The following is a 26,418-nucleotide window of genomic DNA, read 5'->3' on the forward strand; positions in this document are numbered from 1 at the left end:
ACCCAAGCGTGCTATAAGCCCCAAACATGGCCCAAGCTCTCTGCATGCCCCGTGCGCTATCTAATAATGGCAGCAATATGCGCGCCCCCCTTTTCAAATTCAATCATAAAAGGGCAAAATCATCTATTTATAGTAGTAATGCCATTTACCCCAAAAAGGTATATACGTAGTAGGTAGGCAAATCCAAGAAGCTTCCAAGAGAGGGGGGTAAGGTAATGGATCAAGGATATAAATACCCCTTCTCAAAATAATTCCCAAACAGATCCACAACCCCACTTCTCCCCTTGGGCGCTGCGTTCCTCACGATCTTCACCTCGCCCTTCCAGTGGCCTTCGACGGAGAGAGGTATCACTGTCGATTGATGATGTTCCATTGTTCCAGTCGTTGGGGACGGTACAGGGAATTGAGATTGAGATGGAGATCTGGATCTTGATGTTGATGATAGGGGAGATAGGAGGGAAGAAGAAGAAGTAGCAGCAGTCCAGGAATAATAGTGCTGTTTCCTCGCGCTATTGACAAGCGCCTCATACTCCGCTTTCTTGGAGCGTCGGAACGCTGCTAGTTCGGAGACGAGGTCGATTTCTGGTTCCTCGGACGTGGAACGAGGCTGGGTCTCGATGTTCTTATTATTTTGCCCGGGCTGTAGGGAGATGTTTGGATAGGATCCGACAGGCGATGATGTTGGCTGCAAAATCATAGAGTTCAGTCGCGAGCGAAGATGAGGGCTAGGTTGGTGGAGGGTATTGTCATTATGATTACTGTAAGGACTATTCAGAGACAAGGGAGAGGAGAAGTCAATCACCGATGATGGGCGTGAGTGATTTGACCTCTCGTCTTCTGGAACCAGAACGACCTTCTCGTCTAGAACTGGCATGGGGAAGTACTTTCCTGGATCGTTTTCTGGAATACCGCACTCCTCGTTTCCGAAAAAGCTGAAGTCTTTCATCGCTGCTGACCACAGATTCTCCGAGTCCTGGTCCCCGGTGCTGGATTTGAATGTTGCGTTATGGTAGCCTTCTGGTTTCCAAGGAGTCAGGTTCTTCTGCCCGCTCCTCGTAGAGATGGGTGTGATTTCCAGGACCAGACGCCGCAAGGCAAAGAGGGTTCTCGCGTGCTGTTTTTCTGCGTTGATTCGAGCTCGACCGGGAGGGAGGGAATAGTTAGATCTCGCTTGGAGAGTTGCGAGCAGTTCTTCGTTGGAGCAGTCGGTGATGAAACGGATCAGGGATGAGAGAATTGGGGAGTTTGCGGGTACGTGTGATGGAATGTCAGTGAGGACTAATGTCTCCAGATGGGGGACATGGGAAGGATGGAGATATGGAAAGGCACCATCTTTTCTATTTCGAAACGGAAGCGTGCTGCTCTTCGGTCTCTTTGTAAGTAATTCTTGGGTTTTTTGGCCTCGCAAGTCAGGTGCTGGAATGGATGAAGTCGGTTCTACTGTAGAATCAGAGATTCCAGACCGGTGATCAGCAGAGAGAGTAGAAGACGGAGATAGCTGCTCTTGTGCTGGACTTTGCCAGGAGAGCGAGGGACCCGTTCCTCGAGCATCAAGAATAATATGTTCGTCCTCAGTATCAGGCTCGATGACTTCAGGCGCAAAAACAGATCCTCGTCTGACTTCGGGTAATGGTTCATCCTCGTGGCACGTGTGCCTTATGCTGTTAGTACCATTTATCGTAGATGACGAGGTGACGGGAGAGACTGATGTATCTGCAAGCTCAAATATAGGTTCTGACCCTGACGGGAGCTCAAAAATCTCGTTTTCTGCGTCAAGCTCAAGTACTTGTTGAGTAGCAGAGAGCTCAGAGTGTGCAATCCCTCCTGGAAGCTCAGGGAGTAAGACGGCGGGTGATATTTTATTTACTGGAGCCTCTTTTGTCACCACTGCATGATGGACCCTGAGATATGTCAGGTTTTCTTTAGCAGATGTGCCCAAAATAGGTATTAATTTCTCGGCACCAGGGAAGCCCGCTGAGGAGTCTCCATGGCCATGCGGGACTGCATTCTGACCCCTTGTTATTGACTGCGCGGTATCCACCGTCCCAATATCGAGTACATGCAGCCTGCCGGAGGCCAGTAGGCCTGCCACACCTTCGACAGTTATTTGGTTATCAGCTAGATAGAGATGTGTTATACCACCATGCGGCAAGTTCTCAAAGAAGGAATGCCCTGTTAAAGGACGGGTTAGCTGCTGCATGAACATCTCATCCAGCTCCGGACTCTTCAGGAGATCTCCCAAGTGATAGGATGGTCGTCTCATTCTGCTCGCGGCATCCCTTCCATTATCGAACGAATTCTCCGGAGGCAGGAAGGAAGCCTGCATCAACGACCTCACGGCCATATCTGTAAGCTTGTTATTCCGCAGATCGAGAAACCGGACATGCGTGCCGATTGCATTTGCAAGGAACTCGGCATCCATGTCTTTCAAACCGATCCCCCGTAGCTTCAGCACTTGGAGATCCTGCAGTAGAGATAATGTGGACAGCACCGAGTGATCTCGGGCCGATGTCGTGTACGATAAATCGAGGTAGACCAGTGCAGGGAATCGTGAGAGCGCTTCTGCGATCCCAGCTGAAGTGGTATTTGGTTCTCGTTCTGCCAGTAGCAAGCGGAGATTGTACGTCTGGCGGCTTGGTAGTTGTTTTCTCAGAGCGACCATTGCATTGTGGTCGAAGAAAGGTAGCTTCGAGACTATCAATGACTGAAGACATGGCAGATAACCAAGTATCTCTCTCAGCCATTCCGGGCGCGGCCCTCCATAGATCTCTGATAGGGCCGGAGGAAGATGCAATGTATGGGTCAGCATTCGAACGCTGAGCCGTGCACGTTTCAATGTTCTCCTGAACCGCGTGAGGGCGACTTAGTATATATAGTCAGTATGGCATAGACTTGCATAAGATGCATGGGCTATCTTGTGTCCATCTCACCATAGACTGCATCATTGTCCGTGCCAAAATGGGAAGCAGGGTCTCCCCAGAGAAAGGGCATGAAAATCTCGTGCCATCTCCGACTGACTAGCGAGGCAGCACAGAGATCACTCGAGGGTATGTAATGGGCGATGATGGCCCAGGCATCTCTAGCAGTAGCTGACTCGTACGATGGAGGGATCTCTTCCATGCGCGCTGGTATTTCTATACAATAGCGCGATTGGATGTCGAGGCTGGACATTCTGTCTAAACATTCATCAGGACGATTCTGCAATTAATAAAACAACATAACGTAACTTAGCGTGGACGTGGTTTCCCAGTAATGGTATTGTAGTTGAAAGTGATGCGGCCCCCAACATGACCAGAGCTGAGCCACTCTGCGGAGATGTTTGATGGCACAGCCGATCACGGGGCTGGCGATTCGTCAACCTTGTGACCTCACCAATCGCATCCACGGACACTCGACTGCAGATGTCGTCGTACGTGCTGTTGTACCAGGTGGTGTGCCAATTTTCGCAGCCTGTCCTTGTATCCAGAAAATACTACTACCAGCAACCAGTAGTTGTGTTGCGTAACTTGCTACAACTACAAGTTTCTTTATGGAGACTATCACCGAGAGGCCCTCAAGAGTGACGGTGATGAACACAACACTCGAAATAGATATTTCCGTTGAATCGTTCAGAATCAACTCTCATGTCTCATACAATTTCCATGATCATGAACATTTCATTCGTCACCTATGACGGACTGTTGGATACCGCGACCTAAATTAATACTGGGAAAATACATATTTTAAGGGCAAAGAATGCCATCCCCAAGAGAGACCGACGATACGCTCCCTCAGATGAACCCTCTTGGTCCATGTCCCCCAAGACCGGGGAACCCTAATACTCGCTCCATGTGCTCCCTGAAGACCTGATCTCTGGTAAACGCGTTCACCTTACCTTCGTCCTCGAGCTCCATCTTCCGTAGTCTGACCTCGATCACCGCGCACGCTTCTGCCCAAGCGCAGACATTTCCCGCAAGGCCCTCGAAGAGGCTGTACGGGTCATCTGGCATACGGTAGTCGCGTGCCGTCTTCCGCGACCCCGAGCTGTAGGGTTTCGTCTCCCGCGCCTCTAGCAGGAACGCCAGGGCTCTGGAGAGGAAGTAGTCGCTGGTCAGCTCGTGTTTGGTGCCGTCAGGGGCTTCGGGCTTTCTCTCCGTGAAAAGGCGTTTGGCCTGTTTCATGTCCTCGACGTCGTACTCGAAGCAATCGTGCAGGAGCAAGAACGTCCACGCATTACCTGCGAGGCCGTGGCAGAGGCTGCCGCCTTTCGAGAGCAGGCCTTCTTCCCAGACTCTCTCTGCGGCAAGCTGAGTTGCCTGGTCCCATTCGGGCTGCCAGAAGCGGGAGGTGAGGTATGCGTTTTTCCTGGCGGTTGCAAGGAGCAGCAGGATCCCCGGAGCGCCATGGCAAATCTGCACCATAGGAGAACCACGTGCGGAAGAGCGGGGAGGCATAGACGAGGGAAGGTGGCCGTTATTTGCGATGCAAACGCGGCAAAGGCTCGTGATCGTGTCCGCTATCAGGGGCATGTGTTTACGCGAGGCTCCATCATCAAGCTCCTCCACCTTGCATTGGAGCAGGACAGTCAGGATACCAGCTTGAAAGTGATGTAGATTAGTAATAGAAAGTGCTATGAATGTGAGTTATGTCTTACCAACACCGTGGATACTTCAGATGTGCCCCCATTTATGTTAGTATTGATAGCATTCTAATGCCAATGGATACACTATACACTTACGCTCCGAGATAGTGCTTCTCCATCCACATCCACATAAGTGGAAGCGCCTGTTCTGGTCCAGCTACCTCAGCAAAAGCCTGGGTAGTCTTCTTTCCAGAGTTTACGATAGCGTCAACCAACTCCGGGACGGCCCTAAAGGTAGGCTCCAACGCTTCTGCGGTCTTCTCGTCGAAGACATGTTGTCGAAGATTCAGGATCGCCCACAGCAGCCCAGCGCGGCCGTAGAGGACTTCGTCACCACCTATGTTACGACCCCTGTGGACCACAATATGTCCGTGCTGCAGTGCCAGCTGAACAGCCTCTCCAAGGTCCGCGATATCTTGTGCGGAGATGCTTTGCCCGGAGTCCCCCTTGGTTTCGTCCGCAAGTGAGCACGCAGCTGTAAGACGAAGAGTAATAGCGGCAAGGTATGAAGATTCTAACGGAGACAGGCGGCCGGGCTGAAAATACGCCTCCGGCCCTTCTGGAAGAATCCGTTCTCTGGCAAGCTTGCAGAAGTCATGGAGCGGAGCTGCATTCTTCGATGAGAGAGATCCAGCCTGGCGCTCCAAACGAAGAAATGTGAGCGCAACGCCTACATTTTTGAGTAGTTTAGCTTCTGTTGCAATAAATTGGAATTGTTGAACGCAGATTTACTGGAAAGTTACCTGCGGCGCCAGAGTACATGCTGCCATATTCGGCAGGTTCAGCGGGGGGACAGCCCTTTTGGAGTAAGTCCACGCCATGTCTGACTGCAGACTGCAGCTCCTTCAGTGTCGTTGACAATCCTTCCCTGTCAATCTTGACTGGCTCAAGGGTGTTTTCATAGTACTGTGGACGCTGGGATGTCATGTTCAGTTGATGCATATACTGCATTAGGTTAATACCGGCGTGATTGCTCCTGACTTTGTAACGAATCAACGCACACCGCCGAGCTCCTACATGAATACAAGAATAGAATACCGTCCGTGAAGATGGGATCTGATACATATGATGCCATCAGACCCAGCGCTCAGCGCGATGCACAACGGTATGTTTAACTATGGTTATGCCAGGATGACATAATGGGGAACGCGTGGGGTCCGGGCCGACGATGGTCCGCGGCTGAGTCAGCAGGCGCGGGACGACGTCTTCTCAGCTGCGTTCAGCACGTTCCGGTCTCGAGAATACTCAGCGGTCCCCGAAGTGCCGTCGACAGCAGCGCTGCAGCACAGCGTGCATCCCCACCGAGTCTATCCCCAGATGGCCGTTGGAGTCGCCAGGGATCTGTGTTGTTTCGATCTGCCCGGCGTCTCTGCTCCGGCCTGAGCAACCTTCCGGTAAAGTCTCTGCCGCGCGCCCCAGATCTGCCCCTCTGCTGTAGTACTCACTTCTCGTACTGCGGCCCTGTACCACTTTGCCCGCCATGAATCTCAGCTCTGGCCATGTACCTGTTCCGCAGACTAATCTGGAAAGCAGTCCCGTGACCGGGCTCAGGGCACGATGCCCGCCACGCTCGAGGATCCAGCGGCCCCCGTGATAGCCACGGATAGAGAGCTGCCGGCCACGATCTCTCCGCGCCAGGTCACTCTCAGGGACCGGGTCACTGTCGCGACGCTGGTCCCCTTCTCGTCCGCAGCCGATGTGCCCCGGTCCCTGCTGGTCTATCTGTCAGACCAGCTGAACAAGGAGATCGAGAAGGGTGACACCTATCCCATGATCGATCCCATCCCCCTCGAGCAGTTCGGGCCGTATTGGTTTTCCAGTTTCGGTGCTGTCATGCTCCTGGGAGACATCAAAAGCGCCCAGGAGGTGCAGGCTATGGAGAGGAACGGCATCGACTGGACCAAGGCCTGTCTGGGCAGCTTCAATATCAAACCTAACTATCCGGGACGTAGCAGCCATATCTGTAATGGAATGTTCCTGGTAACAGACGCTGCGCGGAACAGAGGCGTAGGCAGGCTGATGGGAGAAGGATACCTGGAATGGGCTCCGAAGTTGGTAAGTCCTCCTTACCTTCTCATGACAACCTCATCTGGGACGGGCGTTGCATATAATCTGTCAATCTGTTGCGGAGTTTGCTGACGTCAAACAGGGCTACACATATTCTGTTTTCAACCTTGTATATGAAAATAATGTTGCTTCATGTCGTATCTGGGATGCCCTAGGTTTCAAGCGTATTGGCAAGGTTCCGGGCGCTGGAAGGCTGCGTTCCTATCCTGACCAACTCGTTGATGCCATCATATATGGCAGGGACCTGGGCCCCGAAGGTGAGGATTCTGTGACTCAAGAACGCTTTGACAAGATCAGGTACTACCTCAAACATTCCAAGTACCCCAGAGGTGCCGACAGGGCCGAGAAGAGTCGACTAAGAAGCGCCGCTACTCACTACAAGCTGGTCGGTGGGAAGAATGGGGAGCCAGAAAAATTGATGTTGAAGGACAAGGAAGTCGTGTCCGATCCGCAGCAACAATATGAGATAGCTCGCCAAATCCACATCCAGCAACATGGAGGAATCAATAAAACAACGGCCACGGTCTCTGTAAAATACCATTGGGTGAGGATCAAGGAAACTGTCAGCCGAGTCATCAGGGACTGTCCGCAATGCAAAGAGACACCCAAAGCACCTGTTGTCAATGGCATAAAGACGGAGGAACCGCCACCTCCACGGGCAAACGACCTTACCGTGCCGCCGAACCAAGCACCTGGTCCCACAGATCAGCTCATGACAGATGCCCCAAGCAGCCAGAACCCATTTGTTCCAACGACTCACCCCGTTGGGCAAGGGCCTGTAGGCCCTATAGCCGATTATACCAACATGCCCCTGGACCCGCAGATCATCGATATCAATCAGCACTTCCCCAGGTTTCAGCAACACGACGCCATACCAGACCCGTACGGGCACGACTCTCACAGTCTGCCTCATCCAAACTTTGAAGACGAGGTCCGGCGTCATACCACCAATGGTTATCAGGTCATGATCGACGATGGGTCGGATGCAGAGGCAGCAGCAGCACTCCGTCGAGAAGCACTTGGGCTAGTGAACTCGCAACAGGAGCAGGAGATGCTAGCCAAGTATGTTGATAGGTCGGAAGATGAGTTGGATTTTAATTGATCATTGCATTTCCGCAGTGGTGAGGATGACTGCCTCAAGAGGGGAGGTATTTCGTGACATTGGGTTTTCGTTTGTCAGCATGATTAGTGGGGCGTTAGAGGTGTACATGTGCGAGTTTGTTTTTTTTTCGGCTAGAGGACGATTTCCTTTCGATACTTGTAGTAATATAGTATCCTTAATAAATAAATTTAAACAACTGGTAGTATAGAAGTCCTGCTAGCAAGCTGTCATGGAAGGCTGTCGAGGGGTAGGGGTCACGGAGCGGGTCGTGATTGGTCACCGTCATTGTGCTTTGACGACTGGCTTCGAGGAAGCTCCAGGGAAATTTTGGTCGGAAACGTGAGCCCCAGAGCTGTCGAGACGAACCCCGCGAACACTCGAGGCACATATCAACGCTATACGTGTCTCTTTCCTCCCACCGACTTAATATAAACCCCTTTTCTGCGTCTATTTTCTCGCTAAACCGGCGCAGAGCCCATTCCCACAACCATGGCCTTCTCCGGCCAAGCACCCACGATCATCGTGCTGAAAGAGGGTACGTATCACGTCCGACCTGCCACTCCCCTCACGTCGCGCGACTCTCGCTGATATTTTGCTTGATCAGGGACGGATACCTCGCAAGGAAAGGGTCAGATCATATCGAACATCAACGCCTGTGTTGCGGTGCAGTCTACGATCAAGAGCACACTCGGTCCGTATGGCGGTGACTTGCTGCTTGTCGACAGCAACGGCAAGCAGACCATTACCAACGATGGAGCGACGGTGATGAAGGTGCGTTCTACTTAAAACCTTGAGACCGACTATTAGATACCTTGTAACAGCGGTCTGACGTTCATCCCATCCAGCTCCTCGACATCGTCCACCCCGCCGCCCGCATCCTTACCGACATCGCGCGTTCCCAAGATGCCGAAGTTGGCGACGGAACAACCTCCGTGGTTGTCCTTGCCGGTGAGATATTGAAGGAGGTCCGCGACCAGGTTGAGCAGGGAGTCAGTGCACAAACGATCATCAAGGGCCTGCGGAGGGCCAGCGCCATGGCCGTCAACAAGATCAAGGAGATTGCGGTGGACATGATCGATGCGGCGGGCAGCCAGGAGAAGAAGATCGAGACTCTGAGACGGTTAGCTGGGACGGCGATGAACAGCAAGCTGATCAAGCGGAATGCGGACTTCTTCACGAAGAGTAAGAGCCACCCGTTCCAGATCGTATATTGAGGGGGAAGAAGCTGATGGAATATTACAGTGGTGGTCGACGCCGTGCTTTCCCTTGACCAGGAAGACCTTAACGAGAAGCTCATCGGCATCAAGAAGGTTCACGGTGGTGCTCTCCAGGACTCGCTTTTTGTCAACGGTGTCGCTTTCAAGAAGACCTTCTCGTATGCCGGTTTCGAGCAGCAGCCCAAGTCGTTCAAGAACCCGAAGATCGTGTGCCTGAACGTCGAGCTGGAACTGAAGAGTGAAAAGGACAACGCTGAGGTCCGAGTTGAGCAGGTCTCGGAGTACCAGGCCATTGTCGACGCGGAGTGGCAGATCATCTACAATAAGCTGGAGGCGATCTACAAGACGGGTGCTAAGGTTGTGCTGAGCAAGCTGCCTATTGGTGACTTGGCTACACAGTATGTTTTACATCCAATACACCATATGTTCTACTTGGATTAACCTAAATTAGGTACTTTGCCGACCGTGACATCTTCTGTGCCGGCCGTGTTGCTTCGGATGACATGGAGCGTGTGTGCCAGGCGACTGGCGCTTCCATGCAATCCACCTGCTCGGACATTCAGGACCGTCACCTGGGAACCTGCGGCTTCTTCGAGGAGCGACAGGTCGGTGGAGAGCGATTCAACCTCTTCTCTGACTGCCCTGGTGCCAAGACCTGCACGCTTGTCCTCCGTGGTGGAGCAGAGCAGTTCATCGCTGAGGTCGAGCGCAGTCTGCATGACGCCATCATGATCGTCAAGCGTGCGATCCGCAATACCACCATCGTCGCGGGAGGAGGTGCCTGCGAGATGGAGCTCTCGAGCTACCTGCACGGCTTCGCCGACCGGAACGTGCCGCACAAGCAGCAGGCGGTTGTCAAGGCATTTGCCAAGGCCCTCGAGGTCATCCCGCGCCAGCTGTGTGACAACGCCGGTTTCGACGCTACCGACATCCTCAACAGACTGCGTGTGGAGCACCGCAAGGGCAACATCTGGGCCGGTGTGGACTTCGACAACGAGGGCGTCCGCGACAACATGGCAGCCTTCGTGTGGGAGCCCAGCCTGGTCAAAGTCAACGCCATCCAGGCCGCTGTCGAGGCTGCTTGTCTGATCCTGAGCGTTGATGAGACGATAAGTATGTCCCTCCCTAGTCCTATTTTCTCTTGACAGACTGGCTAACTACAAATTTTCCAACAGAGAACGAAGAGTCTCCTCAGCCACAGGCTCCCACGCGCGGTCTCCCGCCAGGCGCAGCGCAGCGGGCGCTCCGTGGCCGGGGAAGGGGCATGCCGAGACGGTGAACAAGGGAACAGACGTAATAGGTGGGAGAGGAGGATGATGAAGGGGAGACACGGGCAGTAAAAGAGAGTTGAACCATTTACGACGATGATGAAGGAGGTGCGAGTAGACACTGATGTAATCCTGATCATAAATTCAACTTTTTTCTCCTGCTGCTTTTACTAAAAATAAGAGCTGAAACATGAAAAAAGTAAAGAGAGGGAAATGCGTGAATGAAATTGAGATTTGGACTACAGATATTGTTGCCATCTCGGCCCTTCTCCAGCGTAACGGATAAGCTCAGATAAGCTTGTGGAGCTGCGAGCTCAGACTGCTCTCTGTCAAAGCAGGTCGGGTCCTGATGCACTGCCACTGGCAAATAATACCGAGATAGTAAAATGGAACCTAAGAAAAGGAACATTGGCTTTGTGAGATTGCGAGATGGTGGCTCCTTTGTCCTTTTCGATGAAACCGTATCCTCCGCTATGTGGAAGCGGCTTCCAAGAGGCAGGGAAGCCCGAAGATTAATTGTACAACTGCTATTGACGTAAGTGAGGAATTTTTTTTCTTTTTTTTCTCAGGGATCGAACGGAGTCTCCGATCGAAAAAGCATGCCTAAAGAATATCCAACTGGTCCGATGGTCATGCAGGGTCATCCATGCCTATGAAATCTGCACAGCCACAGCCTCACTCGGAACGCAGCAGACTGGACGTCTCTGCCTGTGGCGTCCGGAGGTGGCAGGCTGGAAAAAAAAAGGCAGAAAGAAAAAAGACTCTTGCAGCATGGAAAAACGCACAGCCTCGTGTCAAGGATGTGTCTGGATGCAAGTTGATTTGTTCGGGAACAGGATGGCCCGTCGGGCGTTTTCCCTTCTTCTGTCGATCCATCAGTGCGCTGCGTTTCTCCACTCTCCCGGACCCTGCGGCCGGTGATGCAATGGATGGGAAAAATTATTTCCAGAAGTAAATTTAGGCAGTCATGATAAAAATCATTATTCTGACATGCATTGGAATGTTGCATTCGACGGTGCTGTTTTTGCAGATGTGATGATCAGGGTACTATCGAACAGCGCAATGGAAACTATTTGGCACCCGCATTGAGTTGTGCTGTCGTGGTGGATCGCGGTCCGTAGGGCAGGATAAAAGTCGCGGCTCGGGAAGAGGAACGCGTATGTCCCAAGAGCTTCCCAAGGTTCGGAGCTGCGCGGTGCCTGGGCTCAGCATCTCTTCCTCGCTCGTCTGCTATAACATCTCCGTTGTTTCTTCGAACACCGCCTCGTGCTCTCGATCACCTCACCCGCCGTCAACCGGACAGAGATCCCTCCGTATAAGACACCGTCATCCTCTTCTCCCTGCTGGTTGTCGACAACCGGTGGACCCGTGCGGGGTGTCCTCTTCCCTCTGTCTGGATCCCTACCACTAAGCATCCCGTCGTCTCGATTGATCTTCTTTTTGTCCGCTCGTTGATCTACGCCGTACAAGATTAGCTAATATCCGTCTATCGTGTTCAGACGCCTCGTGGCAGCCGCTGCTCTGACGCTCGTCGTCCGTCCCACCTCTCACCTCCGCGTTCTCTTCTCTTCGCCGGTCCTAGAACGAGAGGCGTGATCCCCAGAGCCTCCATAGTCACCACTCCTGATCCTTCTCGTCCGTCCTGCCCCTAGGAATGTCATACTATCCGCCCTACTCTGGCCCGCCGGGCTATCCCCCGCCTCAGCAGCCCTATCCTCCGCCAAACTACGGCTCCCCGCAACCGTATCCGTAAGCGCTCCCTGCACGTCCAACGCCTCTATATCACGTCGCATATCCGTCGAAGCTGACTTCTAAAAGGTCTCCGCAGCATGGATATGGCGGATATCCGGGCCAAGGCCCTCCTCCACCTGTCAACAACCCCTACGGTTACACGCATACTCCCTCCCCTCAATCCTACAACGGATCACCCGCCCAGTACAACGGTGGATATAACGTGCGTTCTTTTCCGTCTCGGTCTGGAGTAGATGTCAATGATTCTAACCCGTTCTTTCCAGCGCCCTCCGCCTCCAGGCCCAGGTTACGGACCGCCGCCGGGACCACCACCAGTATCGCAGCCGCCAAATGGCGGTCCGGCATATCATGGACGACCTGGTCAGTCTATCTGTGGCGCATCCTGATGGATCGATGCAGTTCTAACCCTCTGAAGGCATTCCGAATGCGTATCAGAACTCGTACAACCACGGGAATCCGAACGCCCCTCCTCCCCCGCCTACAACCCCGGTCGCGTTCGGTCATGGTGCCCCGCAAGGATATAGCTTCCAGTACTCGAATTGTACCGGCAAGAGGAAGGCTCTCCTGATCGGAATCAATTACTTCGGTCAGAAGGGGCAGCTACGCGGTTGCATAAACGACGTGAAAAACATGTCCACGTACTTGAACCAGAACTTCGGCTACGCCAGGGAAGACATGGTCATTCTGACCGACGACCAACAAAACCCCATGAGCCAACCGACGAAAGCGAATATCCTTCGGGCCATGCACTGGCTCGTGAAGGATGCCCAGCCAAACGACTCTCTCTTTTTCCACTACTCTGGTGGGTTCGGCTTATTGCTGCTGCGCTCCATTCCCATGCTGACTCGGTGTAGGTCATGGTGGTCAGACGCCCGATCTGGACGGCGACGAGGATGACGGCTATGACGAAGTTATTTACCCCGTCGACTTCAGGGTAGCTGGCCATATCGTCGACGACGAAATGCACCGGATCATGGTCAGGCCGCTCAAGCCGGGCGTTCGTCTGACTGCGATATTCGACTCGTGTCACTCCGGCTCTGCGCTGGATCTGCCTTACATCTACTCGACCCAGGGTGTGCTCAAGGAGCCCAACCTGGCCAAGGAAGCCGGTCAGGGTCTGCTCGGTGTGGTCTCCGCTTACGCACGTGGAGACATGGGCGGCATGGTGTCCTCTGCCGTTGGGTTCCTCAAGAAGGCCACTAGGGGAGATGATGCGTACCAAAAGGCCAAACAGACGAAGACCAGTCCTGCAGATGTCATCATGTGGTCAGGCAGCAAAGACGCACAGACCAGCCAGGATGCCCAGATCAACGGCGAAGCCACCGGTGCCATGTCCTGGGCCTTCATCACCGCTCTCAGGAAGAATCCTCAGCAAAGCTACGTGCAGCTGCTGAACAGCATCCGAGACGAGCTGGCAACGAAGTATTCCCAGAAGCCCCAGCTGAGCTGCAGTCACCCTTTAGGTCAGTTCTCCCCTCTTCCGGCATGAGCAGGATCTATCCTGACACGCGGATTCAGATACCAATCTCCTGTACGTTATGTAGATAACTTGCCTCCCAGCGGTCAATACGCGCATCCATGAGGCGTGAGATTCGAGGTTTCACCCTCCCTGGCTTGATGTCATTCTCCACTTGGAGGCGCCGGCGCATTCGCGATTCGTACGTTGAGCCACGATGAAGTACCCTGTTTGATCGACTTCCCGTGCGTTTGATGCCCCTGTGTTTCTTCTCTTGCGCTTGGCTTTGCTGCTAGTGCTGCTTTCACTACCCGCAAGTTGATCTTTCCTTTTTGGCATCGACAGTTCCAGTTCTGTTCTGCCGTGTATGGTTGTTACGCGCGGTGCTGGGGTTAATGGTCTGTTTTGAGATTCACGTTCCTTTTTGGACGGACGAATGGATGGAACAAATCGGGTTGGGAACTGCAAGAATGGAAAAAAAACTATTTATTTTATATCTCTTCAAACCTCCTATCTTGTTGATGTCTACTTTAAGTTGACGGAGATGTTCTCCTTCACCAGCCCTGGCTCCGAGTAGGCGGAATGCTGTGGACGTAGAACTCGGTCGAATTTGAGGGGCACGTTGGAACAGGGCTCCGGGGCAAGGAAGCACAGGCAAGGATTGTCAGCGGTATCAAAATCCAGAAAGACCAGAGTGGGGCAGGTCGATCAACTCCTAACGGAGACGAGGACCTAAGATTGTATTAGCGCGAGACTGGTGAACCGTGATGCCAGTGCATATACCTCCTTAGGCAAAATCGACGCCGGGTTAGGTTATGAGATAGGGCATGTGCACACCGCACAGAGCAGAAGACAGCATACGCAGTACAGGTAGCTGATGACCTCCATCGAGGGTCCCTGCTTCCATTCGAGCTGTCTGTAGCACTCAGATGAAAGATCGATGCCATTGAGAACACCTTTAAAGCCGATAGATGGGATATGCATGCCAAGATCGGACAGAAGAGGCCTCGGAAGAAGCCGAGCATTAGTAAGACGTGCGGTTCGGCAGCCGTGATACCCGTCTAGACACTTACTCCTATCGAACGTTCTACAGTACACGCAGGGATCGCCCTTGCAGATGATCATGCCAGATGATGGCGACGATGGACTGCTGAGGCTCAGGCTGAACGCCTTGACGGGGCACAAGGGCAGAACTCCGAACCGCGTTATCTGACTATCTCCACCGACTTCGTTCGGCGTCCGAGGACCAGGTCCACCAGAAGAAGGGTCTAGGGTCAATGGCTTCTTTTTCCGACTACCCGACATGCCCAACGAGAAGCTTAACTCATCCTCTCGAGTCTTGACTCTTTTTAAGCGAAGAAAAAACCTCGGCCGAGTTGCCGAGATCGAGTTTAGGGCTTTTACGGCAACCCACCTGGCTCCTCGAACAGTATACATGATGGCCGTGGTATAAGAGCCATGGATGAGTTGAGGCTCTGTCCACCGACTCCCTGGTGACGGTGACATCATCCCCCGTTGGTCCAAGCAGAGTTAGCAGACTTGATTGCTGAACATGTTCATCACGGACCAGACCAGGCCAGGCCAACGGACACTATCGGGCAGAAAAACAGTTGACAGACCATCGACCGCCAGCAGCCCGATTATCAATACAGTAATAATCGCACAAGACACCAAGACAGCTGCGAAAAGGCCCCAAGGTCGGACATCTCTCCGGGCTTCCTCCTGGTCAAGCTTTCCTCGCGGCCAGCATCATTGGCCGGAGACGGGGGGCGAGGAGGCGGGTCGTTTTCTCCACCATGGGTTGCGATATGGGTCGATCATCGATGACATTGACCGCAGAAAGCCATAGGACATACGTAAGATCCACTATTATCACCGCGATACTGCACACACACGCGCGCTCTTCTTCTCTCTTGTCTTTGTCAGGGAGGGTCCGCTTGTCTGTCTGTGGTTATCGGTGTCGATGTCGCCATGCGGCTTTCGTTTGGAAAGACGGTGATCCTGCCGGGGCAGTGATTTCTTTTTTCTTTCTTTTTTTTTTTGTTTTATACCTCTTTTTTCCTCTGTTTGCTTTTTTGTTCCTCTTTCTTTTCTTTTCTCCTTTTCCGCTCACTTTCCATATCGATCAACAGCAGGCTGGTGATATGGACTGTAGTTCGTTTCGCTTCTGCTGATCTGCTTCTTTTCTGGTTTCCCTTTTTTCCTCTTCTGCGCTTCGTTGAGACCACTCGTGGTTCCCCGTAGCCTCTGAGTGGAGGCTACTTCTCCTCTGGTTGATCGTCGTTGTCATCGCCGACGCATGCTGTCACCATGCAGTCTTTCCTACAGTATCGCCGTTTTGGCAAGCTGCTGGAGGCCCAGATCGAGCGCAATCGCGAGAAAACAGCCGAGCTCAGACGCCAGCGACGACAGGCTGATGCTCCTACCGCCGATGACTCCTCGGAAGAGTCGACCCTCGACGGCCAGTCAATGGAAGAAAAAGAAGAGCAGCAGCCGGACGGAGATTACCATGTCTCCCCGTCCAGAATTGCTTCGCAACCGCTCGAGCAAATGCCGTCGAGACAGTCGCTGCCGGAGGTGGAGACGGCTGGAGATTTAGAGCGCGCCGATTTTGATGCGCCTCCGGACCTGGAGGCCGTCGCGACGCAGGATACGATGGGCACCACGCTCGGGATATCACTGACCGGCGTGGAAGTGCGCAGTCGGACCACGAAAGAAGGTGGGCCTGCGATGGGTAAAGTCTTTGTCGTGTCGTACGAGGGCGACAAGGACCCTATGAATCCGCGCAATTGGCCCTTTGCGAAGAGGCTTGCGTGTACGTTGGTCATTTCCCTCATCGGTGGAGTTGTCGGGTTCGCATCTTCGATTGACTCGGCGGCTCTGCCGCAAGGTATGGAGGCTTTTGGGGTCAGTGATGTGGCTGAATTTTTGGCAACAGGTACGCTAGACGAGTTGTTACTATTCCTGCTTCTATTCGTAGTTGAAGTAGTCTATCATTGTAGTATCGCTGACAACACCATAAGGAATTTTCTTGATTGGATTCGGGACCGGCGCCTTGATCAGTGGTCCATTTTCGGAGACACTTGGACGGAATCCAGTATATATTGGGACACTAGCTATCTACATGCTGTTCATCATGGGTGCTGGATTGGCCCCGAATCTAGGAACACAGCTTGTATGCCGTTTCTTCGCAGGTCTGTTTGGTTCGACTCCCCTTGTCTGCGCCGGCGGATCGCTTTCCGACCTCTGGACACCAATTGAGCGTGTATATGCCTTCCCAATCTTCGCCTGCAGCGCATTTGTCGGTCCCGTATGCGGGCCCGTCCCCGGGGGTTGGATCGGAGAGAGCCCCTTGATCAGCTGGCGCTGGGTGGAATAAATCACGTTGATCTTCTCCGGGCTGGTGCTGGCCATCGTGTTCCTCTTCCAGCCCGAGACGTACCACCCCGTCCTGCTCAAATGGAAGGCCCAGCACCTACGACGATTGACAGGAGACAAGAGATATCGCGCAGCGATCGAGGTCCGACAGACCACTTTCCTCTACCGTCTGGGCCACGCCCTCTACCGGCCCTTCCTCCTCCTCTTCCGCGAACCCATCATCATCCTCGTCGCGCTGTACCTGACCGTCATCTACATCATCCTCTCTACCTTCCTGACCGGCTACACCTTCATCTTCACCGATACCTACCACTTCTCGCAGGGCCTCACGGGCGTCTGCTTCGTCGGCATCTCCATCGGCGTCTTCCTCGCGGGCCTCCTCATCCCGCTGGCCATGAAACTCCTCAAACGCGACCTCGCCCGCGCCCTCGAACGCGGCCAGACCCGCCCCCCGCCGGAAACCCGCCTCTACTTCGCCATGTTCGGCGCCCCGGCCATCCCGGCCTCCCTGATCTGGATGGGCTGAACCACCCGCCCTTCCATCTCGCCCTGGTCCCCGCTCGTCTCGTCCCTCCTGTTCGAGTACGGTATCGTCTGCGTCTTCATCTCCAGCTACCAGTACGTGATCGACAGCTACGAGGAATATGCGGCGTCTGCGCTGGCGAGCGTCACCCTCATCCGGTACGTCGCCGCGGGAGCCATGATCGAGGTGTCGTTGCCATTCTACAAGAATCTGGGCGTGGCGTGGACGTTGACCATCCTGGGGGCGCTGAGTGCCTTGTTGGTTCCCGTGCCGTATGTGTTCTTTAAGTTTGGGCCGGCGATTCGGAAGAGGAGTCATTATGCGTCGTTGTAGGTCTGTCGTATGATATTCAAGTTCTACATCCAATACAACTTTCCGTCAGCGGCCTGTATGCGTACAAGGTTTGTCGTGCCTTTCTCCCCCGTCTAGACGTATATGACTTAGTACCTATATGTTTTCATGCTTACCTAGGTACCTGATGTCTGTTCATCTACAATTCCTATATCCAGAACTATGTCCATGCATGTATTTATGATATATGACATATCAGGTAGTACTAGTGTTCATAATCAATTTAGTAGTGTTTATGTCTATTATTTCTCTCCCCCCCCCCCTCTTCCCCCCCCTCTTCCCCAAATATTGATAGACTCAAGTTGTCTGTTCGCATTTTTATTCATAATTCCCCCCCCTCCCCCTACCGTCAGTTTCTGTTTCCGAAGTCAAACATAAACATGCTATACTGATTGACTGACTGGTTGATCGTATCTACTGTACGCAACAAGAACAACAAACAACAGCAACTCAGGCTTCAATTCCAGATCCATATCGAATCTATCCATGCCTAAATGGACAAAAACAGTCGTTTGAGGATGGAAACAAGTGTTGTGTTGTGTACGGTACACTAAATCTAGACCTAGACCTAGACCTCCGAGACATGGCACCGGACTCCATTTATTGAGGGAAGGGAGGCATAGGAGATGATGACAAGAACAATAGAGGAAAAAGGGTAGGTATAAAAAACCCTAAGGTCAAACACCATCTAGCCAGCCGCATAAAGACTGCTTGCTTGTTCCCTACCGTGACCCCCGGTTCGCTGGGTAAGTAAGTAGATACTGCCTGTACAGGTACAGGTACATACCTACCTAGACATCATCAGACTAGCTTACATGACATGGTAGGGGAAAAAAAAAGTCGCAACCAGAATCAGTTCAGTTCAGCTGCTATCCGCCTTGTAGATGAAGAACGGGCCCTCGTCGTCCTCCACATCCAGCCTCCGGATCCTGTCGCTGAAGCTGCGCGTGCTGTCGTTCGAAGCGCGCAGCTCGGCCAGCTGGATCGCGGTGGAATGCTTGCGGCATTCGATGGAGGGACTTAGAGTCTGCTGCTGCTGCTGCCTGTTCAGCTGCTCTTCCTTCCACCCTTCCAGCGGAGGAGGGGAGGGGAGTTCCTTGTCGAATCTGCTGTCACGGGAGGAGAAGAAGGTCGTCGTCGTGTTTGAAACCGGACTCGTGATGGTACTATTGTTATTGTTATTGTTATTATGATTGTGATTGTGGTTGCGATTGAGAAGCTGCGCGATCTTCTCGTTCAGCTCGCCGATCTCGGCGTCCTTGTCCCGGATCTCGCGCGTGTGGCGCCTCTCGTCCTTCTTATAGCCCCGGATGTCTTTCTTGAAGAGCTTGATCTCCTCCTTGTACTCCCTGAGCTTCTCCTCGACTCTCGCCTTGGCGGATTCGAGGCCGTCGATGCGGCTCCTGAGGGTCGCGATCTCGGTCTCCTGGGACGCGTATTCGCTCGCGGGGAGGTGGATGTAGCCGGTGGTGCGGCTGCTGCTGTTGTTCCCGCCCTTGTGTCCGTTGTGCATGGAAGACACGTCCTGAAGAAGGATCTCCTTGACGTCCTGGACGAGCGGGTCGCGTGAGTCTTCGAGGAGGCTGCGTGGGGCGCTGCCGGACTTTCGGATGAATGAGGCGAGCGTGCTGATTTGGGAGTCGTGGAACTGCAGGAGTCCGGTGATCTCTTGGTCCTTCATCTTGAGACGCGCTTCGTAGTCCGTCTTGATACGCTCGATGTTGGCGTTGATGAGCGGCATGAGGCGGTTCTTGATCATGTTTGTGGAGACGGTCAGCTCTTCTGGAGATGCGGAGCCGGAATGGATCTCCTGGTCGATTGTTAGCTGCCATGCTGTTATATTGAATGAAAGCACTGAAGCTCAAAAGATACACGCTATTAAATGACATAGCGTTGGAGAAATCGTACACGGTAGATATCAAGAGAAGATAAAGGGGCGATGGACATACATTGAGAAAGTCAACAATGTCAAAATTGGCTTCATCTTTGGTGGTGAACTTCAACTCGTCCATCATCTGTCTCAGCTTGATCGCCTCTTTCTCCATCGTCGGAAGCCAGTACTCCTTGATCTCTTCAGGTGAGAGCTCAGGCAAGACGTCGATAAGCTCGGAGAAGCCCATACAAGTCACGCGCTTTCCATCCTGCTTCGGCTGCTTTGGCTTCAAGGAGCTGCTACCAAAGGCAATCTCCCGCAGACGAGGCATGTCCCGAGACAAGCTTGGTGTGAGATCCGGCGGCGAGTCAAGAAACGTGGAGTCGTCCGGCTTTCCAGGGAGTGAGAGACGTGTAGGAGTCTGCAGCGCCTCAAGCTCGATCTCGCTCTTCTGGAGAAGAGGAGAACCGGGAAGTTCAGGAAGTGCGGTCAGATCCATTGTGTTTGTGTTTTGTCAGTGTCTGTCTGCACGACGACCTGTGCAGATGTTGCCGCGTGTTGTTCTCGTAAGGTGCGCTGAGATAGGAGGTTGCGGTAGGTGACCCTAGGTACGTGTTTGTCTCATTGTACGCCGGGCTCACACATTGGACGAACTGGGGACTGGAAGGTGTTGCAGGCGTGCCATCTGGGTAGATAGTTGTCGCCGTTGGGGCCGTTGCTAGGATTACATTTCCAGACTGCAGGCAGATGGTAATCGGGGGTGGTCTTCTTTTCCTCATTTTGGAGAAGGTAGATTTGATCTCAGTGCCATCGTCAAGGAGCACTCTTGGCTGTTCGACTGGTTGCAAATTCTGGATAGTGTTGCAGTTACGCACACCATTCTTCGCCTTGTGAGAGAAAAAGGAAGACATTATACACGAAGTTGAAAGTAATAAACAGCAAGAAGGTCTGCAACGACGAAGACTCCAACAATATGGTATACCAGAATGAATCTGAAGCGGTTAGTATTCTCAGAAAAGAATACTGAACTTGAGCACTGCCATGGCGAACAGCAGCACGCCCGATGCTTTGCTGGCAACGGCATAGTGAACACCTTGGGTTCTAGATCCACGGCCCTTGAACTCCATGGATTGATTCGCCATAAGAGATTTGGGGAGACTACACGTCTCATAGTTGCGTGCAGTCATGACTGAGGTCCATTATCTCTTCCACTGAATTTCTCGACGAGGGACGATGCTCCTCTCGCCATGATTGGACTGTGAACAGCATGCAAACTCCAGCATAAGCGCCATGGCCCTCGAAATGGGACCACGTACCAAACTGCTGGATAACCGTTCTCTTCGGCAGCTGTGTGCAGGTTCCGAGCACTCTAGCGATGAACAATAGCTGCAATGGGCTGCATCTAGTCGCATGAAAGAGATGTTTAGACGCTATACCATTTTCATCAAAGGGTCCAAAACGGCGGCTCATGTCTCCGCCCTCTGTCTCTCGATAGACGAATAGAGTCTCTCTGCCTTTGGCGCTCTTAGCCCGGAGACACCATATCCCTGTTTCTTTTGTTCATGCGTTTCTCATGTCCAATAATGAGCTGATTATGCACAGCCATGGGGGAGGGAGGGCCATTGATATTGATATAGCTCCATACTGAGTGATCTGGACTCATGCAGACGCGTGGTCACGTGTGTCGATGCTAATTGGCTGTTAGTGAACTAGGAGCAACGCGTTCCCCAGATTTGATGCGGCCAGTGTCTGATGTCACATAAACAAATTTCCAAAAGCGAGCATATGAGTATTGATAAAGGGCAAAATCTTGCACAAAAAGAACGCATATTATCAGGGAAATGAAGTGACGTATGGTGCTATTTCTCAGTCTCAAGTTGACCCCGGGATATTGCCAGGGGCCATCCGAGCAATCGTTCCGATAAAGACGGGATAGGAGCAGCTGCTGGCTGAACCCGCGTCGCGTCTGATCATTCTAGAATGCAACCGTCAGTGGGATTGTTCTTCCTTGGTTGTTCACAGAGAATTCTGGATACTTAGCATTTAAAGACCGGAAAGACCATGTCGAAGCGCCGAATTGATTGGACCACCGGCCAGGTGTACATGGAGAAGACGATGGCACCGGCCGTAGGGTTCTCTAAAGGTCCCTCGTGGGTTCACGAGTCTCCGTTCCTACCTATTGGTTGGGAAGAAGGCAGCCCATTCGGGGCACCATCACTGAAGCATTTAGCTATGAGGAAGACCCTGCTTGATCAACGAAATCTCACGCCTGAGCTTTTCGCGAGTGTGCCGTGGCGGATCGCGAGCTATCTGTGGGAGTGTCTTGGTAGGAGGTGAGCCAACTTCAATTTGGAGTCGCAGCTGGTTCCCGTTCCTGGCATCGAAATAGATTCTAAACAGTCGATACTATTGCAGCGGGAAGAAGACGATGTACATGTGGAAGCTTTTTGCGACTGTCTACCCGCGAGAATTCAGACAAATCGCGAATTATCGGGCACTGAAGATAGAGGGCCCAAAGCTGCCCATGCGGGACTACCTTGGGCTCGTCAAGGACGACGCTTTGAACTGGGTAGTTGCTCTGACGCTCTCGACTGAGTTTGCGCGGACGCCAGAACTCGTTGATATAGGCAATGTCAAGAACATCGTGGCGTTAGAGATATCGACGACTCCGTCGAAGCCGCAACCTGACCCAGACGAGGACGCAGTACCTGTTGCCGTTCTAGATGACCGGATCGTCAGGACCTGGAGCGAGCTTGCGCAAACTTCGGGGGCATTCAAGCATCTTCGTGTTCTGAGGATTTATCATCAAGAGAAGCTGTCACCGATCGTGTTTCAGTATTTGAGAGTGTTCCCGTCACTGCGCGTGCTCGTCGTCCAAGACTGCAGAGGACTCACACCCGACTCCGCCGAAGCGGTTGCCAAAACATACGGCTGGGAGATTGGGACCAGGCCGCGGGCGAAGGACAATAACGAGGAGACAGATATCTATGATTCCGATACGGTGTACGAATGCTACGAGGCTAGTGGGCCTCTGCTCGATGGCGAGAGAAGAGGAGAAGAACCGTTCATCGATCCTGATACTCCCATTCTCGACTTCCAAGTGGGACAGGCCGTGTGGAAAGGCATGAGCAAGAAGGCCAGGAAGCTCGTTTTCCTGCGAAAAGGACCAATTGAGGTCAATGTGGCCGACCCGGCCATGGGGAAGAGACGGTTGGAGGAACCAGAACCCCCCAATCGCAAGAAAACCAAGAAACCAGTGATGAAGAACCTCGGGGGAAAGGACCTGACCGGTTTCCTGGCTGAATTTCTGTGATCTTTTCCGCGGAAACGCCGGCGTCTATTCTGTACAGTAGAAAGAGATAGTCATGATGATGCGGCGATCGGCGCGCCTGGCGGGGACGTCAACCGCCGCGGCGGCGCACGGGACGAGCCGACGGGCGGAGACGGCCTGTTGACTCGCAGCTGCGCCGTCACGCGTCGATGCGAAACCCCCGCAGAGTATCGCTGAAGACGCCCCTATCCGCTGCTCGTATCATCTGCAACTCTCGCCAGAATCCAATTCAATCTCCCGGTCCCTGTCCATCAGCCTGATCGCTCGCCTGATCGCTCGTCCTCGTCGTCCTATCCGCGCTTCCCAGCCTCCTCCCACGGGAGCGTCGTCTCCCAGCCCGCCGCTCAACCATGGCGGACCGCCAACCCCGTACGGAACTCACCAGCGATTCGACCATCTCGTCCCCGCGGTCCAGCACCGACTCCCGCTACCCGTCGAAGCGTCTCTCTCACATATCCTCCTCTACCTCGCAGCACCGGCTGAGCTTTACGGACGGCCTCCGTGGTGTCCCTCCGTCTCCGCGGGCGCGGCGACAGCCGTCCCTGACACAGTCGGCCATCCAGAGTCTCATTGATCACCCTCCCGTCCGAAATCCAGCGGATCCAGCATTCGCAGGTCGAGATTGGAGGCAGATATGCATAGGCGAATTGGTCAGCCCCGATGACCTGAGGTTCGTGGAGCTGGATACGAGCATAGAGGATGCGACCACTGTATGGGGGTCTTTCGTTCGCTCGACTTTTGAACCCTGCTAATATTCCCCTACAGCTGCTGATCGATTCAGGCGCTCCCGTTCTGTTGATTCGGGAGACGGCACAGGACACATCCGCGGTGGGAACGTTCGACTATTCGGATCTGAATGCTTATCTATTGCTTGTGGTGGGACTGGCGCAGCCCGATGAAGAGCATATCACGTCCTTTCGCGAACTGGCCCAGAAAGCTAGGGAGGGAAGCAAGATTCCGCTGAGGGATATCAAGGACCTCGGGAGGAAAGAGCCATTGATGACTCTTCCGACTTCTGCTAACTTGATGACGGCTGTAGAGACGTTTGGCGGTGGCGTGCATCGTGTCGTCGTGGTCAAAGAAAACAGCACGGAGGTCGTGGGCATAGTCAGCCAGGGAAGACTGGTCAGGTTCCTGTGGGAGAATGGACGTAGCTTCCCCGTCATCGATCAGCTCTACCCGCAATACCTGAAAGATCTGCAGCTGGGCTCGCAGCAGGTTATCGCTATCAAGTGGGTGTCCCTCTTGTCAATTCTGATCTGCTTTCTAATCGCGGTGCAGCGGAGACAAGCCACTCTTCGAGGCCCTCCAGCTTATGAACGAGGAGGGTGTTTCCTCTATCGCAGTCGTCGACAACCATTTCAACGTCATTGGAAATATCTCTGAGGTAGACGTCAAGGTGCGTTGAACTCTGATCGGTTTACCGTCGAACCCGTCTGATTCATGAAAACTAGCTCTTGACCAAGTCTACGTCTTTGCCTCTCCTGCGGAATACCTGCACCCACTTCATCTCCGTCATACTGTCTACACGCGGCATGAACGATGGCAAGGATTCGTTCCCTGTCTTCTATGTCAACCCGACCTCTACTCTCGCCCACACTGTTGCCAAACTGGTAGCTACCAAGTCGCATCGGTAAGACGCCTTGTAAGACAGTACTATAGGAAATGCTAATTAGCCAATAATAGGTTGTGGGTGACAGATCCACTCTCTCCCTCATCTTCAGGGCCGCCCACGCCTTCCCACTCCTCCGTCCATATTCCGCTCCCAACGCCTGCAGCGAACTCAGCCACTCAGCCCTCTCCCAGGTCTCCTACCTTTGCCAATGGTCATAGCTCAGCACCGCCTCCTCCGGACTATGCCCATCCTCATCTTCCTGCTCCACCTCAGGGCTACGCGAACCCTTCGCATTTCCCCCATGCTTCGGCTTCCTCCCCGGGCTTGCCACCCTCAATTGCCCCTTCGATCCCTGCCTCGTCACTGCCGGGCGCCCGGCTGTCAGGGCGCCTCGTGAATCTCGTCAGCCTTACGGACATTCTAAATCTCTACGCTCGAGCTAGCGGATTAAGCCCCGCAGATCCTGCGGAGTCCCGAAGCCACAGGCGGCGGAGCAGCAGTTCTAGCCTCAACGTCCGGAAGAGCGGAGATATTGGCCGAGAGATCTTTATGTCTGGACGTGGACCATGATATTCACATGTCGACAAACATGGATGGGCCGATAGAGCAGCAGTCGCACCTGGTCCGGTCAAACCCTACCTTGCTTTGCAGCGCAGTATTTTGACTTTTGCCATGGACCTCTGGGCTTAGTGCTCTGCAATGCAGTTTCCCTTACTGGTTAGCGCGTGTTTTAATGTCTGTTGATATGGCTTGTCACAGCCGCATATAGGTTCCTTTGCATTGTTCCATATATGTTCTGTGATTGGCCCATTTCGAGGGTGCATTCGTACCTGCATCGTACAGCGTGACACCCCGACTTTCTTTTTTTTTTCTCTTATTATCAGCTTCTATGTTTCTTACTTCTTTATTTCATGAATTGGATTTCCTAACTAGTATATAATAAAATTGATTGACTCTGATTCGGTCGTCGTCAGTCTTAGCTTAGCCTCTGTGCCAGAGTACCAGACTACATGTGTCTGTCTTTGTCTTTCTCTGTTCGTGGTATGCTACCCTTTTGGGAAGACCCCGGATCCACACAGCTGCCCGTCGGAACCATCAACCAAACGTGAACGGGCTCGGAGTCGCCGATGTTCTAGACCAGCCCTGCACCTGTGCCATCTTGGCTGTCCTGTGGCTTGTACTGTAGCTCCGGTGGGTACGGTTGACATCTACCTACGTAACGGGTTGATCTTGGTCCAGATCTGATCTGAGCTCGAGCTCGAGCACAACAGCCGTCGATCGTGGATTTGCATTTGCATTTGTCATTGGCATTGGCAGCGTCAGAGTTTCCTGGTCTGGTGTATCTGATATCAATATCAATTGATATCACATCATAGCTTCACTTCGCGACATGTTACCCAATGCATGTCATGTCAAGTCATGTCAATCATCAGTGTCCCGCGTACGTATGCTACGAATCTAGCAGATCAGCATTATCTATCTAACATAATCCTAAAACCCCTGATCCCCGGTCCCCAATGCAAGTCCTGTCTAGGCCAGTTCAAAATTGATATGCACCTAATGCATGTAAGTGGCAAATCCAGATCCTGACACTGATTCAGTTGCAGATCAATCAGATCTTATCTCACCCACACCCACACCCTCATCCAGACTCATGTCAATTCGACCAGAGCAAAGGCCAAGGGTGGCGTGGCGTGGGGCATGTATGTACCTAATGCCCGGAAATCCCCCATCCTGCCTAGACTAACGCTGAGCTCTGCCTGGACCAGGCCAAGCCTAGTAACAATGAAGGCCAAGGCCAAGGCCAAGGAAGGTCGTGGGCATGGCATGTCGGTGTACATCTCAGCTTAGCGTCGACCTCAAT

General features: G+C 53.1%; 11 protein-coding genes across 11 annotated transcripts; 8 read left to right on the forward strand and 3 right to left on the reverse strand.

Annotated features, from left to right (window-relative positions):
* Positions 1–220: 220 nt before the first annotated feature.
* VTN00DRAFT_1503 (uncharacterized protein) lies at positions 221–5,548 on the reverse strand (the record flags this gene model as incomplete). The annotated part of the gene is made up of 8 exons (XM_069427618.1): positions 221–2,862; positions 2,931–3,134; positions 3,239–3,307; positions 3,373–3,450; positions 3,875–4,576; positions 4,634–4,647; positions 4,718–5,291; positions 5,365–5,548. 8 exons carry the CDS (start codon positions 5,546–5,548, stop codon positions 221–223), a joined length of 4,467 nt encoding a protein of 1,488 aa, XP_069292205.1.
* Positions 5,549–5,760: 212 nt separating this feature from the next.
* On the forward strand, positions 5,761–7,790 carry VTN00DRAFT_1504 (uncharacterized protein; the record flags this gene model as incomplete). The annotated part of the gene is made up of 3 exons (XM_069427619.1): positions 5,761–6,015; positions 6,155–6,676; positions 6,771–7,790. The coding sequence occupies 3 exons, from the start codon at positions 5,761–5,763 to the stop codon at positions 7,788–7,790; spliced, it is 1,797 nt and encodes a 598-aa protein (XP_069292206.1).
* A 489-nt stretch (positions 7,791–8,279) lies between these two features.
* Positions 8,280–10,286, forward strand: VTN00DRAFT_1505 (uncharacterized protein; the record flags this gene model as incomplete). Its single annotated transcript, XM_069427620.1, has 6 exons — positions 8,280–8,325; positions 8,395–8,561; positions 8,636–8,972; positions 9,033–9,405; positions 9,459–10,120; positions 10,183–10,286. The coding sequence occupies 6 exons, from the start codon at positions 8,280–8,282 to the stop codon at positions 10,284–10,286; spliced, it is 1,689 nt and encodes a 562-aa protein (XP_069292207.1).
* A 1,148-nt stretch (positions 10,287–11,434) lies between these two features.
* On the forward strand, positions 11,435–11,800 carry VTN00DRAFT_1506 (uncharacterized protein; the record flags this gene model as incomplete). The annotated part of the gene is made up of 2 exons (XM_069427621.1): positions 11,435–11,666; positions 11,775–11,800. 2 exons carry the CDS (start codon positions 11,435–11,437, stop codon positions 11,798–11,800), a joined length of 258 nt encoding a protein of 85 aa, XP_069292208.1.
* Positions 11,801–11,929: 129 nt separating this feature from the next.
* VTN00DRAFT_1507 (uncharacterized protein) lies at positions 11,930–13,516 on the forward strand (the record flags this gene model as incomplete). Its single annotated transcript, XM_069427622.1, has 5 exons — positions 11,930–12,024; positions 12,094–12,229; positions 12,291–12,387; positions 12,443–12,829; positions 12,882–13,516. 5 exons carry the CDS (start codon positions 11,930–11,932, stop codon positions 13,514–13,516), a joined length of 1,350 nt encoding a protein of 449 aa, XP_069292209.1.
* Positions 13,517–14,037: 521 nt separating this feature from the next.
* Positions 14,038–14,788, reverse strand: VTN00DRAFT_1508 (uncharacterized protein; the record flags this gene model as incomplete). The annotated part of the gene is made up of 3 exons (XM_069427623.1): positions 14,038–14,215; positions 14,267–14,399; positions 14,557–14,788. The coding sequence occupies 3 exons, from the start codon at positions 14,786–14,788 to the stop codon at positions 14,038–14,040; spliced, it is 543 nt and encodes a 180-aa protein (XP_069292210.1).
* Positions 14,789–15,793: 1,005 nt separating this feature from the next.
* Positions 15,794–17,717, forward strand: VTN00DRAFT_1509 (uncharacterized protein; the record flags this gene model as incomplete). The annotated part of the gene is made up of 4 exons (XM_069427624.1): positions 15,794–16,421; positions 16,507–16,793; positions 16,914–17,341; positions 17,474–17,717. 4 exons carry the CDS (start codon positions 15,794–15,796, stop codon positions 17,715–17,717), a joined length of 1,587 nt encoding a protein of 528 aa, XP_069292211.1.
* Positions 17,718–18,597: 880 nt separating this feature from the next.
* Positions 18,598–20,107, reverse strand: VTN00DRAFT_1510 (uncharacterized protein; the record flags this gene model as incomplete). Its single annotated transcript, XM_069427626.1, has 2 exons — positions 18,598–19,545; positions 19,685–20,107. 2 exons carry the CDS (start codon positions 20,105–20,107, stop codon positions 18,598–18,600), a joined length of 1,371 nt encoding a protein of 456 aa, XP_069292212.1.
* A 1,562-nt stretch (positions 20,108–21,669) lies between these two features.
* On the forward strand, positions 21,670–22,921 carry VTN00DRAFT_1511 (uncharacterized protein; the record flags this gene model as incomplete). The annotated part of the gene is made up of 2 exons (XM_069427627.1): positions 21,670–21,941; positions 22,024–22,921. The coding sequence occupies 2 exons, from the start codon at positions 21,670–21,672 to the stop codon at positions 22,919–22,921; spliced, it is 1,170 nt and encodes a 389-aa protein (XP_069292213.1).
* Positions 22,922–23,289: 368 nt separating this feature from the next.
* On the forward strand, positions 23,290–25,124 carry VTN00DRAFT_1512 (uncharacterized protein; the record flags this gene model as incomplete). Its single annotated transcript, XM_069427628.1, has 5 exons — positions 23,290–23,649; positions 23,705–24,171; positions 24,221–24,338; positions 24,394–24,572; positions 24,626–25,124. 5 exons carry the CDS (start codon positions 23,290–23,292, stop codon positions 25,122–25,124), a joined length of 1,623 nt encoding a protein of 540 aa, XP_069292214.1.
* Positions 25,125–25,954: 830 nt separating this feature from the next.
* Positions 25,955–26,405, forward strand: VTN00DRAFT_1513 (uncharacterized protein; the record flags this gene model as incomplete). Its single annotated transcript, XM_069427629.1, has 3 exons — positions 25,955–25,995; positions 26,162–26,257; positions 26,324–26,405. 3 exons carry the CDS (start codon positions 25,955–25,957, stop codon positions 26,403–26,405), a joined length of 219 nt encoding a protein of 72 aa, XP_069292215.1.
* Between the last annotated feature and the right edge of the window lie 13 nt (positions 26,406–26,418).

This window comes from Thermoascus crustaceus, assembly GCF_041956765.1.
Source record: "Thermoascus crustaceus strain CBS 181.67 unplaced genomic scaffold VTN00scaffold_1, whole genome shotgun sequence".
Lineage (NCBI taxonomy): Eukaryota > Fungi > Ascomycota > Eurotiomycetes > Eurotiales > Thermoascaceae > Thermoascus > Thermoascus crustaceus.